The 15,893-nt window shown below is 44.6% G+C and overlaps 1 protein-coding gene across 1 annotated transcript; it reads right to left on the bottom strand.

Annotated features, from left to right (window-relative positions):
* Nucleotides 1-264: 264 nt before the first annotated feature.
* LOC137030885 (C-type mannose receptor 2-like) lies at nt 265-15,893 on the bottom strand. Its single transcript, XM_067401391.1, has 5 exons — nt 15,873-15,893; nt 2,420-2,458; nt 1,968-2,327; nt 779-1,114; nt 265-614 (listed from the first exon to the last, which is right to left on the bottom strand). Exons 2-5 carry the CDS (start codon nt 2,454-2,456, stop codon nt 265-267), a joined length of 1,083 nt encoding a protein of 360 aa, XP_067257492.1. The 5' UTR covers nt 2,457-2,458; nt 15,873-15,893.

Here is a 15,893-nt window from a genome sequence, read left to right as displayed (position 1 = left end):
ATGAAGCCTGTTAAACAAAATCACATGACTTTGGCAGTTTGATACCCTCTCCAAATCACTGGTTTGATGAAAGATTCTCAAATGTTTTAAAGCTTCACAAGTTGTTGCAAAAGTGCCCATCACTACCTTCAGATAAAACTGCCTGCCGAGGTTGTAATTATGTGTAAAAATATTACTTTATAAACCAATCTATGAATGGAAATGAAGTTAAAGAAAGTGAACACAAGCATTTTATTATCTTATATGAAAGATGTTTCTATCCTTTCACTCATATCTGCTGCAGATGAAGTTGAGTTTCTCAGTCTCAGGAAAGCTGATCCACCGCTGATCTCCTCCACACTGAACTGCTCCAGATGTCTCTGCAGACTCACAGTTATCTGAATCGTCATTCTTCTGATGACACACAGTCTCTCCACGCACCCAGAACCAGATGCACAAAATGCGGGAGTGACGTAAACCCAACCACACCGCCTCAGTAGACGCCTGTTGAACCACATTCATCGCACGACGCTGAATCTCTTCTGAATGAACCGAGACCAGATCCACATGATTCTGTCTGCAGTATCTCAGAGCTTCAGACCATGTCACATTCTCTTTGATCAGAATCAGTTTATCTGTACACAAAACAAACCACAAGAAGAAACTAGAGAGAGACTGATCAAAAACAACATGCAGAACAAACACTGTGGAGGAATTTGTCATGTCAGACATGTAGTGTGAACTTTAAGATATCTGGAGGTGATGGATGGATTGTGTGTGTTTGTGAGGATCTGCTCACCTTCATGACACACAAAAGGAAATTGGTTGTTGCAAGAGATGTCATTCCAATGTTTCAGAGTGCTCGGTTCAATCACAACACAGTTTTCATTTCCTAAAAAATTATTTGGTTCAGGAGAATCCCAGTATCTAAATGAGGAGTCACTCTGATCCGACCACTGCCATGAGTCTCTGAACAGACCGATCCAGACATCACCAGATATGTGACTATCATTGATGAACTTCTGAAGCTGTTGACTCTCATTCTGGTTCCTCACACTGACCAGATCAATGTGATTCTGTCTGCAGTGACTCTGAGCTTCTCTCCAGTTCTTCGTCTGATTGACAAAGACGAGTCCTGTGTTTGCTTTAATAACAACAAATGGAAACAGATTCATGAATCAGTTTGTTCATTATTCTCACACTGTTTTATGGTTTGATGTGAACAGGAGCAGCAGTGGAAACATCAGAAACACGTGTCATTCAAAGACTGTTTCTACAGCTGATGATACATAATAAGTAACATTTATGAACAATTATGAACAAGTAACAATTCTGATCATGATGATTTTAAAACACTTTCTATTTCATTATTTAAAAATTAAAATAAAGTCCATTATGTTTGCTTATGTCTCTCTGAGTTGAATGAGATAAATGTTAAACAGAGAAAGATGTGATATAGAAACATTTCCTTGAACTGTACACTATTTACTATATATGAGTTAATATGTTGCATAGTATCTTGATGATGAAATTGAGAAATTGACTCAACATCAAAAATGTGACAGATATTTACATTCTATTCTATATTCATTATCATATGTTCTATTTGTTTAGTATTGCATTTACATTTAGTATGTAGTGCATCTATAAATGAATGGTGGTTGTAATAATTTTAAAAGCACAATCATCTTTCATTACTGACATTATTATTGACTCATAAGCACAATGGTAACCACAAAATTTAAAAAAAAAACAATACAGAAACTCCTTTGTATGTCCACCATAAACTCTAACATGTCTTTCCCTTTGTTCTCATACAAGAGTTTTGTTCATGAATGTTATGTTAAGGGATTTTTTTTTTTTTTTAGGCCAATATCTGTTTGTTTCTATGCAGAAACTTACTTGAAACTGAAAGTGTGACAGTGTTTCCCTATATGGTTATCTTTTATAAATTAATGTTTATTGTAATTGTCTTGAGCTTCACTTACTGTTGTTAGATGAATTGCAGATGAAAGTCTGGCTGTAACTACATGACCAATCATGCCATTGTCCATTTCTCATCACAGCACACTCATCTGTGCCATCAGGTTGAGCAGGTCCCCAGTTCAGATAGAGCGCAGGATCACCTGAAGACCACTGCCATTTATCAACACTCGTCTTCTGCAGCCCAATCCAGATACGCTGAACATCATTCACACTCTTCTTCAGCTCGTTCATGTCATTCATGTTGTCAACAGTGGCCAGATCTGTGTATTTCTCTCTGCAGTATCTCTGAGCTTCAGTCCAGTTCTTCTGAACGTTTATAAAGTAATACTGACGCTGAACACATTCAGATACGGAGCAGAGAGCTGTGAAAGAGAGGGTTTGATTTAATGCTTTTCATAACAGAGTCAAACCTGATGAAACTATAAACCATCAATAAAACAACAAACACACTCACCAATGAGAAGAAGAATGAAATATAGAGTTTGCTCCATTTCTGAGGAAGAAATTATAGAAAGATTAGTTTCTTGCCAATCTTTTGTATGTCTTTGTTTTAACAACTTAAGGAAATCAGTTTCACTGTATAAAATTGCGTATATATACATATTAGGGGTGACCCTGAATAGTCGGCGATTCAATGCTTTGATAGGAGGAGCCTGATTCGACTACCAATCTCACAGTCGAATCTTTGCAGAGGTGTTATGGGGTGCTCAATATCTGATTTTACATAGACCTTCTGGTTCTCTCCCAATAAGTTATTATACAGCCTATTATGATAATGCCATAAATAAAAATTTGAAAAGAAACTTTTAATAAATATTTTTAATATGCGTGAATAGCCTTAATCCAACCACCTCTATGATAGAGTTAAGTTTCACTTTCCATGAACCGTGACCGTCAGAGGAGCAGGGATTAAATCTTTAACAATGTCTGGGATAAGAAAATCCAAAGTGTGGAATTGGATGCACTTTGAAATGGTAAAAGATCCCCAAAAACATTATGTCCTACCTCATGTCCTACCACTCAACAACGACAAACACTGTGGGATGCTTCTGGCCAACGTTCTGGTCAACACTATTTGAAAAGACTCAAACGGACACAGGCAGATCACGTGAAAGACTGGATTTTCATCGAGAGATCAGGTAGGGTACAAGTGCTTTCAAAACATTTCAGCCGGTTATAATTTGATTTTTGGATGCTGTGAATGTTCAGCTAAAAAGACTGCCACTCCAGTTTAGCATTCGACTCTGCAGTTAAAAAAACAAAGTTGACAATTCTGGCTATACTTTCGTTATTTTAAAGGTCCCATGACATGCTGCTATTTGGATGCTTTTATATAGGCCAAAGAGGTCCCTAGTACTGTATCTGAAGTCTCTTTCCCGAAATTCAGCCTTGGTGCAGAATTTCAGCCACTACGAGCCAGTCCCACAATGAGCTTTACTTAGGATGTGACATTTCTGGGTCTGTAGCTTTAAATGCTAATGAGGAGGAGAGAGACGGGGCAAGGTGGAGGGTGGGTGTGGCCTTAACCAGTTTGCGGCCATGGTACCATGTGCTAATGTTGACAGTGGATGTATCACAATGGCTCGTAGACACGCAGTCATTCAAGCATTTCAGTTTGACCCAGAATCTGATCCGGATGGAGAAGCACCGGATGAAGAAGTCTCTGAATGGTTAGTTTAAAAATTTGTGTCATGATACTGTACTTTAGTTGGTTTGTTTATGTGTCCTGTTACAGTTATTATCATCTAGCTAATGCTAGCCTACATTGTTGGCTTTTCATGTTGCTCCTATGTGTTGCTCTGATTTGCTATCGTATATATTATATATATAGTTATCAGCTAAAGACAATAACCAGCACCACTATATTAGTCAGACCTCTGCCATTATTACAAATACCTTTTTGGATATGTGCCATTGTGGAGAATGTACTACCATGCCAACATCATTTATTTGTTTACATGGTAACACTTTACAATAAGGTTGTATTAGTTAACATTAGTTAATGCATTAGTTAACGTTAACTAACCATGAACAACACCTCTGTTCAGCATTAGTTAATGTTTGTTAACGTTAACTAACGCATGTATTAATGCATCTATTCATGTTAACAGCGCAAGTAGTTAACATTAACTAATGCATTAGTTAATCATTGTTAACATTAAATCATGCATATATTAATGAATCTATTCATATTAACAGCGCAAATAGTTAACATTAGTTAATGCATTAGATAACATGAACTAATCATGAACAATGAACATGAACAATGAACAAAACTTGAAATCCATTATAACATCTATAAAGATAACCTTTATGCTTTCAATATGGAGCTTAGGAAAGCTAGACAGACCTTCTTCTCAAAAATTTAAAAACAGAAGCTTAAACAACACCCGCACTCTTTTTGCTACTGTAAAGAGACTAACAAACCCAAAAAGTCAAATTCCCAGTGAAATGCAGTTTGCTTCTTTCTTCTCTGAGAAAATTAATAATATCAGAAAGGCGATCAGCACATCCTTGAGCTGCACTGGGGTAAAACAGATCAGATCACAACATCAGAAAGTAGCTATTATGTCTGTTTTCGAAGCAATTGATGGTAAAGTTTTGGAAGGAACAGTACACCATCTTAAAACATCAACCTGCGCCCTAGACATCTTTTTTCAAAAGTGTGTTTAACTGTTTAGAAGCAGATCTCCTAGAAGTGGTAAACACCTCACTTCTCTCTGGGACTTTTCCAAAATCCCTGAAAACTGCAGTTGTCAAGCCCCTCCTGAAAAAGAGCAATCTGGATAACACCATATTGAGCAACTACAGGCCAATCTCAAATCTTCCTTTCATAGGCAAGATCATTGAAAAAGTTGTTTTCAATCAGCTGAACAAGCTGAATGGATAGCTTGAATGGATAAGATTGAATGGATATTTTGACAACTTTCAATCTGGTTTCCGACCGCATCACAGCACAGAGACAGCGCTCATAAAGATAATAAATGATATTCGCCTAAACACAGATGCAGGTAAATTATCAGTGCTGGTTCTACTCAACCTCAGTGCTGCGTTTGAAACTGTCGATCACAACATTCTTCTTGACAGACTGGAAAACTGGGTTGGGCTTTCTGGGATGGTCCTTAAATGGTTCAGGTCATACTTAGAAGGGAGAGGTTATTATGTGAGTATCGGTGATGATGGACCCGAGATGGTCAATATTCATATCCATGCATTTTTATTAATATTTATTTTAATAATTTATGGCTTATGATTGATCAGTTTCACTTTTGATTTCCTAGATTTATGTACTTCTATTTTACATATTAATTCTTATCATATTTTCAAGTATTTACTTGTTATTGTACCCTTATGGTTATTTTTTTATATATATATTTAAGAGTATGTATGTTATGTTCAATTGTTCTTCAAGTGTGACAGGTCACGCTGACACGTTTGTGGTTAGACATTGGACGCCTGCAGAATTAACCATTTGAATTTGAAATCTGATTAAAATATGGCTGTTATTATTTCTGATGACATTTAAAAGGGTAAGATTTGCAAAATTCCCAAAGGGGGTCAAAACAACTCTTATACCTATTTTTGACACTGGGTAAAACCATTTAACCTTTTCTTTTAACAAAAACATCCATTTGTGTGGGATGTAAATTTCCCTATATGCTCATGGTATAAAGCTGACCAGGTCATTGATAATTCATCTTTCTTCCCTCCTTTGCTCTCCTTGGCTTCTACTCCTTGTCTCTTATCTGCAAATGTCTTAATTATTGCTCTTTTTGATCTTCATCTATTAGATACAATACTCTGGATTTTACAATACTCTAAATTGTATTATTATTAACTATTGACTACTCCTTTATGATGGTCATTTTACCTTTTGGTTTTATTAAGTATTTTCATTATCGATTAAAGTTTGCATGTGAGGCTAAATTTAATTGTAATGAATAAATAGTTCCCATTCAGTCGGTCACGTTCGACGTACGTCGGACAGACCAACGAATAGGAATCTCGCTAGAGAGGCCAATCTACTTCGAGTGTAACTAAACGAGCCAATGCACATTGGCATGCAATCATATGCATCAGCTGTTTACCTCGCAGCGCGGGTATATAATGAGCAGCAGGTGCGTTGCATCTTCAGCTTTTCGCTTCTGAGCCAAACCTTCCATGAAGACAGCTACTGAAAGCGAGTGTGGTGAACGAGTCTCTCTTCAAGACGTCTCTTTGTTGCGAGGTGCAGGCGGACAGCGCAGCAGCGGGGCCGATTCTCCTTTTGTTTTTGTTTTTGCCTTTTGTTTGATTGAGCAAAGCTGTAATCAGCGTGAAGGCCGTTCTCACGGCTGGTGAAACGGTGCGCCTAGAGCGCTAAAAAGCTGTTGTTACAGCTGGTAAGAGGAGCGCCTTCAAGGAGAGTGCACACGACAGGCTGCACATTCCCTGTCTGTGCTGCAGCGGCTATTCCCCTGCGTGCTTCAGCACCTAAAAGAGTCAGTCCTTGAAAGAGCTAACACGAGTAGTTCGCGTCTTTTTAAAGATGTCGTTCTACTTGTGTGTTTCTGGATGCGGTCGTTACCTGGCGCCTCGGGATGGTCACCAGCGCTGTATCGCGTGCTTTGGCTTAAGGCACGCTGAGGCAGCGTTTGTGGATGAGTCATGTACCCATTGTGGGATGATGACCATCGCGGAGTTGCGGTCGAGACTCCACTTTCTGCAAAGGGGTGGAGTCCCGGTCCCGACGCCTCGCTCCAATCCTCCTCAGAGGATTGCTGTGAGCGGCGGGGCTGGTGACTTGAGGATAACGGTGAGCGCGCTTCCTTCGGGGAACCAACCCCCTAGGAACCCTCCCCCCTCGTGCGCTCCACAGCCAGTAGAGCTGCCCGCGGAACGTGGTGGACCACCCCAGAGGTGTGTACCATCCGTTTCCTTCGGAGCTCCCCCAGACGACCGGATGTCGATCGCTGCATCGGAGGGTGAGCCTGATACTTCTGGGGAGGATGAGTCGGCGCAGTTGCCTCCTTCGGGGGTGACAACTGTGCCCGACACGGACCCGGAAATGATGGCTATGCTTTCCCGGGCCGCCAACAGGGTCGGGCTCGTGTGGAATCCTCCACCGTGTCCCGAACCCTCGAGGTTGGATGACTAGTATCTCGGGGTGGCCAGGGCTGGTTCTCAGCCCCCCACCCCAGTGCCCTTCTTCCCGGAGGTGCATGAGGAGCTCACAGGCACGTGGACGGCACCTTTTACTGCCCGAAACCGTGTCGGTGGGTCCTCCTCCCTCACCACCCTTGATGGCGGGGCAGCGAAGGGTTACACGCGCATACCCCCTGTGGAACGGGCCGTTGCTATGCAACTGTGCCCTAACTCCACCTGGCGGGGGGAGCCGTCTCTCCCTTCCCGGGCCTGTAAGTACTCGTTGGATCTTACCGGCAAGGCTTATCAGGCCTGTGGGGAAGCTGCCTCTGCCTTACACGCTATGGCGTTGTTGCAGGTCCATCAGGCCAAGGCACTGAGGGACCTGCACGAGGGTGGTCATGATCGAAGGTTACGGCGCGGTCAGTGGGTCGTGCGATGTCCACTATGGTGGTCCAGGAACGCCATCTCTGGCTGTGTCTTGCGGACATGAGGGATACCGACAAGGTCAGGTTTCTTAATTCCCCCGTGTCCCAGACCGGCCTTTTCGGCGACGCGGTCGAGAACTTTGCCCAACAGTTCTCGGCTGTACAAAGGCAGTCTGAGGCCATCAGTCACATCCTGCCGAGGCGGTCAGCTGCTGCACCTCCACCGCCGGCGGCACCTCAGACTACCCGTCGCCGAGGGCGCCCCCCTGCAGCCGCCCCCGCTCCCGCGCCCCAGCAGCAGCAGCCTCACACAGAGAGCCTCCCGGGCCGCGTCCCTGCGTTCCACCTCGCTGCCCCGCGGCGGGTACGCCGGTGGTCCCCTTGGTGCCGCTGGTGCGGTCTCTGGGAGCCTGGCTAGCGCTCCCCAGTCCGTCTCGCTGGCTCCTCCGGACCATCAGGCTCGGCTATGCGATTCAGTTCGCCAGGCGTCCCCCCAAGTTCAGGGGCGTCCTCTTCACTTCAGTGAAAGATGTCGATGCCCCTGTTCTGCGTGCGGAGATCGCAGTCCTACTGGCGAAGGACGCGATAGAGCCGGTCCCTCCAGCCGATTTGAGGTCAGGGTTCTACAGCTCCTACTTCATTGTACCCAAGAAAAGCGGCGGGTTACGAGCCTTCACAAGCTACCGTTCAAAATGCTTACGCAGAAACGCATTTTCGAGTGCATCCGTCCCCAAGATTGGTTTGCAGCGATCGACCTGAAGGACGCGTACTTTCATGTTTCGATTCTTCCGCGACACAGGCCATTCCTGAGATTCGCGTTCGAAGGTCGAGCATATCAGTACAGAGTCTTACCCTTCGGGCTGGCCCTGTCTCCCCGCGTCTTCACGAAAGTCGTGGAGGGAGCCCTTGTTCCCATGAGAGAACAGTGTGTTCACATTCTCAACTACCTGGACGACTGGCTCATTCTAGCACAGTCTCGGGATCAGTTGTGCGAACACAGGGACTTAGTGCTCAGGCACCTCAGCCAGTTGGGGCTTCAGGTCAACTGGGAGAAGAGCAAACTCGCCCCAGTGCAGAGGATCTCTTTTCTCGGTATGGAGTTGGATTCGGTCGAACGGGTAGCACGCCTCACAGAGGAACGTGCTCGGTCGGTGTTGAACTGCCTGAATACGTTCAATGGCAGGACAGCGGTCCCACTGAAGTTTTTTCAGAGGCTCCTGGGGCATATGGCGGCTGCAGCGGCTGTAACACCGCTCGGTCTGCTTCATATGAGACCACTTCAGCACTGGCTTCACGGCCGAGTCCCGAGATGGGCGTGGCAACGCGGCACGTTCCGGGTGCCAATCACTCAGGAGTGCCGCCGTACCTTCAGCCCGTGGTCGGACCCCTTGTTTCTTCGGGCAGGAGTGCCCCTAGAACAGGTGTCCCAGCATGCTGTGGTGTTCACAGATGCTTCTGCCACCGGCTGGGGTGCCACGTACAACGGGCATGCAGTGTCAGGGGTTTGGACGGGACCCCATTTGCATTGGCACATCAATTGCCTCGAGTTGCTGGCAGTACGCTTTGCGCTGAGCCGCCTCAAAGGCCTGCTTCGCGACAAGCATGTACTGGTCCGTACGGACAACACTGCGACCGTTGCGTACATCAACCGCCAAGGTGGTCTACGCTCCCGTCGCATGTCGCAACTCCTCCTGTGGAGTCGGAAGCATCTGAGGTCGCTTCGCGCCATTCATGTCCCCGGTGTGCTCAACCGTGTGGCCGACGAGCTATCACGAGCTGCGCTGCCCGGAGAGTGGCGACTCCACCCCCAGGTGGTTCAGCTGATCTGGAGAGAGTTCGGAGAGGCTCAGGTAGACCTGTTTGCCTCACCAGAAACCTCCCACTGCCAGTTGTTTTACTCTCTGACCGAGGGAACACTCGGGACAGATGCACTGGCTCACAGCTGGCCCCGGGGCCGGCGCAAATATGCGTTTCCCCCAGTGAGCCTACTTGCACAGACCCTGTGCAAAGTCAGGGAGGACGAGGAGCAGGTCTTGTTAGTTGCGCCTTACTGGCCCAACCGGACCTGGTTCCCAGAACTCTCACTCCTCGCGACAGCCCCTCCCTGGCCCATCCCTCTGAGGAAGGACCTCCTCTCTCAGAGACGGGGCACTCTTTGGCACCCGCGTCCAGACCTCTGGAAACTCCATGTCTGGTCCCTGGACGGGACGCGGAGGTTCTAGGTGACTTACCCCCTGAGGTACTTAACACCATCACTTCAGCACGTGCACTGTCTACGAGACGTGCTTACGCCTCGAAGTGGAACCTGTTCGTCAAGTGGTGTTCTTCTCGTCGAGAAGACCCCCGAAGATGCTCGATCGGAGTCGTGCTTTCCTTCTTGCAGCAAGGGTTGGAGCGTAGGCTGTCCCCCTCCACCCTCAAAGTCCATACTGCTGCCATATCCGCTTACCACGACCACATAGATGGCAAATCTGTTGGTCAGCACGACCTGGTCATCAGGTTCCTTAGGGGGGCGAGACGGTTAAATCCTCCTCGTCCCCCTTCCAAACCCTCTTGGGACCTTACTCTGGTGCTCAGAGCACTCCAGATTGCTCCCTTTGAGCCTTTGCTGTCAGCAGACTTAAAGATTCTCTCTATGAAGACTTTGCTGCTGGTGGCATTGGCCTCCATCAAGAGGGTAGGGGACCTGCAGTCATTTTCGGTCGACGAATCGTGCCTAGAGTTCGGGCCGGGTGACAGCCACGTGGTACTGAGACCCCGGCCTGGCTACGTGCCCAAGGTTCCTACCACTCCCTTCAGGGACCAGGTAGTGAGCCTGCAAGCGCTGCCCTCGGAGGAGGCAGACCCAGCCCTGGCTTTGCTCTGTCCAGTTCGCGCCTTGCGACTGTACATAGACAGAACTCGAAGCTTCAGGACTTCAGACCAGCTCTTTGTCTGTTACGGAGGCCAGCAGAAGGGAAAGGCTGTCTCCAAGCAGAGGATGGCCCACTGGATAGTGGATGCCATCGCCCTGGCTTACCAAGCTCAGGGCGTGCCCTGCCCGCTCAGGTTGCATGCCCACTCCACGAGAGGTGTGGCATCCTCCTGGGCGCTGGCTCGTGGCGCCTCGCTAACAGACATTTGTAGAGCTGCGGGCTGGGCGACAGCTAACACGTTCGCTAGATACTATAGCCTTCGTGTCGAGCCGGTCTCCTCCCGTGTTCTCGCCTCAGGTCAGAGGCACGGAGAGGCCCCGGCTTAGTGTCGGCTTGCTGTGCTACATGCGCATTCTATTCTCCAGAGAGTCCCTACGGGCAGACCCTGTTGAGTCCTCCGGTTACCCTTCGGCAGCCGACGTGGCGGAGCGTCTGGCGCCAGGCCTATACTCCGTTGTATCCTTGAGAACCGGATTTAGGCTGGGTTCCATAAGTGTGACCCTACGGGGATCCCATATGGCTTTTTCCACGGCTGCTCCTAAACGAAGCCCGTGTCTTTCCCTCTGGGAGAACCCATCTCTCATCGAGTGGAGTCACCCCAGTTCTTCCATATGTTGTACAACCTACAAGGTTAGTCCATATGTACTTATCCATATAACTCCTTCGGGGAAGGATATGGCTTCCGCAGCGTTCCTTATCGCATGTAAGGCTACGCTTTCCCAGCGTTATCCAATTGTCGCACTGAGTGGGTTTTGGGAACAACAGTGATCGACCCTCTCTGCGTGAGCCTGGTCCCACCGTCCTTAGGCAAGTGGGTTCAGGTGGCTCACGACAGAGCGCTGGAAGAGGGCAGCTCCTGTGGCGCTTTGGTAGGGATTCCTATTCGTCGGTCTGTCCGACGTACGTCGAACGTGACCGACTGAATGGGAACGTCTCGGTTACATAGGTAACCTTCGTTCCCTGAAGGAGGGAACGGAGACGTACGTCCCGTCGCCACAGGCGTTGTCCTGCTGATGCTGCCGCCTGCTCGGTTCGGCTCCTCAGCGAAAACCTGAAGATGCAACGCACCTGCTGCTCATTATATACCCGCGCTGTGAGGTAAGCAGCTGATGCATATGATTGCATGCCAATGTGCATTGGCTCGTTTAGTTACACTCGAAGTAGATTGGCCTCTCTAGCGAGATTCCTATTCGTTGGTCTGTCCGACGTACCTATACGTTTCTTATCAACTTTATCTACTGCCTGGATCTCATTTTCTCAAGTTTCTGCATCAGTGACCATAAGTCTGAGTGGACATCCATGACATGTGGAGTCCCTCAAGGTTCAATACTTGCACCCCTCCTGTTCAACCTATATATGCTGCCACTGAGCCAAATAATGAGCTTATTCGCCAAAAACACACTCTATGGCGTAAAGCAAAGACTTCTAATAATATCTCTGACTGGCAATCATACAGGGCTATGCGAAATAAATGTACTCAGTCTATTAGACAGGCAAAATCAAGTTATTTCAAGCACCGTTTGACTGTTAACGGCTCTGATCCTCTCAAATTCTGGAATACCATCAGAACAATGGAAAATGAAAACATCTCTTCCCATTTGCCCACTGTAATTAAACATGATGGTGTTGCTATCACAGACAAATCCAAAATGGTTAATCAGTTTAACCGACATTTTGTTAATGCTGGTTGTGCCTACGAGAAAAGTTCCAGTATTTCTACATGTTCTTCTGCCAATTTGGCACCTGTTAGGGATTCACCTGTTTCAGGTTCCTACTCCTTTTCCTTTCAGTCAATACAAGAGATTGAAGTACCCAAGGAACTGCTTAATCTGGATACTCACAAATCTGCTGGATTGGATGAATTAGAATCATTATTTTAAAGATATCATCTTATATTATTGCAGGTGATAACTCAGATTTCAACTGCTATAGACCTATTTCCATTTTGCCTTGTCTCTCTAAAGTATTAGAGAAGTTGGTCAATAAGCAGCTCACGCACCATTTGGAGACTCATAATGTTTTTAATCAGTTTCAGATGGCTTCAGATCCGGTCATAGTTGTATTAATGCTACACTTAAGGTTGTCAATGACATCATATGTGCCATTGAAACAAGGAATATTGTGTAGCTGCATTCGTTGACCTGGCAAAGGCTGTTGACTCTGTGGACCATGAATTATTGCTGGATAAACTACGAGGTATTGGACTCTCCAAGAGCTGTCTAGCTTGGTTCAAGAGTTACTGCACTGGTCGCTCAAAATCAGTAAAGGTGGAGGGGTTTGGGTCAGATCCCCTGCCTCTATTTAAAGGGGTCCCACAAGGAAGCATACTGGGGCCTTTACTTTTTAATATTTATTTATGTTAATTATTTATGTTAATTATTAATGTTTTTAATAGAAATTTACCAAACGTTGAACATCTGCCTAAAATTCTCTCATTGGATGGTTCTGAAATTGATTATGTTGATTGCTACAAATGTCTTGGTATCTGGCTTGACAGCAAGTTTGAAACACATTTGAAACGCACATAAATGTACTGCTCAGCAAGGTTAAGTCTCACATTGGTTTTCTTTATCGTAATAAATCTTCTTTTACACATTCTTCTAAACAGCTCTTGGTTAAAAAGACAGTACTTCCGATTTTGGATTATGGTGATATAGTTTACAGGTCTGCTTCAAAAACTTTCCTTCATAAATTGGATGTTATTTATCATGTTGCAATTCACTTTGTGACTGGAGCCTCATTTAACACTCACCATTGCCATCTGTATTCTTTACTGAATTGGTCTTCTCTACATTCGTGCAGACAAATTCATTGGCTTTTGTTTATTTATAAAACTCTTATAGGTAAAACTGCATTATACTTACAGTCCCTTTTAACTGCTCATAATACAAGTCGTAATCTGCACTCTAGCAGTTTCCTTACTCTCTGTATACCCAAAGTCCGCACGTCCTTTGGTCATTGTTCTTTTCAGTTTTCTGCTGCATACGATTGGAATCATCTGCAGCAGACTCTAAAGCTTAGCTCATTCATATCGCTTCCTCATATCTTCCTTTAAAAATTCAGTTCAGTCAATAATTCAGCATCATTGTACTTGTTTTTAGTTTATTGTTAGCTTTTATGTCACTGTGTAGTTGTGTTACCTGTATTTTTATGTTTTTGTATTGTACTGGTTTTTTATGCTGCCTCTTGGCCAGGTCGTCATTGTAAATGAGAACTGGTTCCAATTGACTCACCTGGTTAAATAAAGGTTAATACTACTACTACTACTACTACTACTACTACTACTAATAATAATAATAATGAGAAAGAACCAAATTACATATGACAGCTATGCAGATGACACCCAGATTTACCTAGCCCTATCACCTAACGACTACAGCCCCATTTTACTCCCTTTGCCAATGCATTGATGAAATTAAAAACTGTATGTGACTAAACTTTCTTCAGTTAAACAAAGACAAAATTGAAGTCATTGCGTTTGGAAACAAAGGTGAAGTTCTCAAAGTGAACATGTACCTTCACTCTAGGGTTCAAACAATTAAAAATCAAGTCAGGAATCTTGGTGTGATTTTGGAGTCAGACCTGAGTTTCAGTAGCCATGTAAAGACAATAACTAAATCAGCATATTATCATCTAAAAAATATTGCAAGAATTAGATGCTTTGTCTCCAGTCAAGACCTAGAGAAACTTGTTCATGCTTTCATCACCAGCAGGGTGGATTATTGTAATGGGCTCCTCACTGGCCTACCCAAAAAGACCATAAGACAGCTGCAGCTTGTAAAAAATGCTGCTGCCAGGATTCTGAGCAGAACCAGAAAATATGAACACATCGCACCAGTCCTCAGGTCCTTGCACTGGCTTCCAGTTGCATTTAGAATTGATTTTAAAGTACTGTTACTTGTTTATAAATCACTCTATGGCCTAGGACCTCAATACATTGCAGATATGCTCATAGAATATAAACCTACCAGATCACTCAGATCATCAGAATCAAGTCACTAATGCCCAGGGTTCACTCGAAGCAAGGAGAGTCTGCTTTTAGCTGTTACGCCAGCCGCAGCTGGAACCAGCTTCCAGAAGAGATCAGGTGTGCTCCAACAGTAGCCACATTCAAATCCAGACTCAAAACACATCTTTTTATCTATGCATTTGCTGATTGAGCACTGTCCAAACTGTTTGCATTTTTATATATATATATATACATATTATCTTTTTATTCTTTTAATTCCTTTCCTGTTTTTATTTCATTTTTTATGTATTTTATATCTTTTATGTATCATCTTGTTATTCCTGACTTTTAATGCATCTTAAATATTGCTATCTGGTTTAAAGAGCTGGGAGAATTAGGAAGAAAGTTAAAATTTGGTAAATTTGGATAAGGGGACAAACCATGGGGAAATTTGAGCTGTCGTGCATGGTTAAGATATCTCTGGATTACAGTCAGGACACTTTCCAAAGGGGGAAATTTCCAAAGGGGAAATTTGAACTGTGTTGCATAGATACGATATCTCCTGAAGGGGGATTGGGGCTGTGTGGCACAGTTTGAGGTGTCTTGGCAAAAGGGGAGATTGAAACTTTGTTTATCAGTTCGAAGTACCTTAACAGGTAGAGCTAGACAGCGGTCCTGTTGTGTGAGAAGATCCAGTTAGAGCCGCTCTGATGGATAGATCCATTTAGATCCACTCTGACGGACAACAACAACAAAAAACTCCCTGAAACTTCCTAGCTCTTCCATCCAGATAACAAAATTCTCTGTTTTTACTGTTATTTCTGTTTCTTGTGTTCTATTTTTATTATTATTCTTTATGTAAAGCACTTTGAATTACCATTGTGTATAAAATGTGCTATACAAAAATAAAATTGCCTTGCCAATTGCCTTGCCAATGAGTTATACGCAGCGTCGACAGTTCCCACGAAAGGGAATGTCTCAGGTTACAGAAGTAACCCTGGTTCCCTGAGTAGGGAACAAGATGCTGCGTCTCCTGCCGTACCCCCTGCATACTTGCGAGTGCTTGCTTCAGACTTGTTCCAAAAGCTAGCGATCTCTGCATCCGAGCATGCTTTATAGTTTCCTGGTCCGTGATGTCACCCGCCTGACGTCTCGCTACGCGATTGGTTAGATACATGAGTGCTTCAATGACGTTATCCCGCACAAGGTTCCCAATGCGTTATACGCAGTGTCTCATTCCCTACTCAGGGAACCAGGGTTACATCTGTAACCTGAGACGTTTTGCCATCTGGAAATCTGTGACTTGAGTGATTTTTTTTGCAAACAGAAGACATTTCCCATAAAACTACAAACACTGAAATTCACTAAACATAAATGTGCACTGTAATATAATCTCAGTAATAGTAATAAATTATCTCAGTAATAGACTTTTTACTAACATTTTGTATATATTTTTTACATATTACAAAAATGACAAATTATTTTACGCACCTTTGATGGTTTCTTTGCTAG

This window comes from Chanodichthys erythropterus, chromosome 11 (genome assembly GCF_024489055.1).
Source record: "Chanodichthys erythropterus isolate Z2021 chromosome 11, ASM2448905v1, whole genome shotgun sequence".
Taxonomy (NCBI): domain Eukaryota; kingdom Metazoa; phylum Chordata; class Actinopteri; order Cypriniformes; family Xenocyprididae; genus Chanodichthys; species Chanodichthys erythropterus.
This window is presented reverse-complemented; position numbering and strand designations above follow the sequence as displayed.

Bases quoted from the DNA above. Each gene is read 5' to 3' on its own strand.
- LOC137030885 (XM_067401391.1), bottom strand. From the start codon at position 2,456: ATGGAGCAAACTCTATATTTCATTCTTCTTCTCATTG. The intron at 1,115-1,967 runs GTAAGTGAAGCT...AAGCAAACACAG, and splicing joins CTGCAATTCATCTAACAACA to GACTCGTCTTTGTCAATCAG. The intron at 615-778 runs GTGAGCAGATCC...TTTTGTGTACAG, and splicing joins TCCTTTTGTGTGTCATGAAG to ATAAACTGATTCTGATCAAA.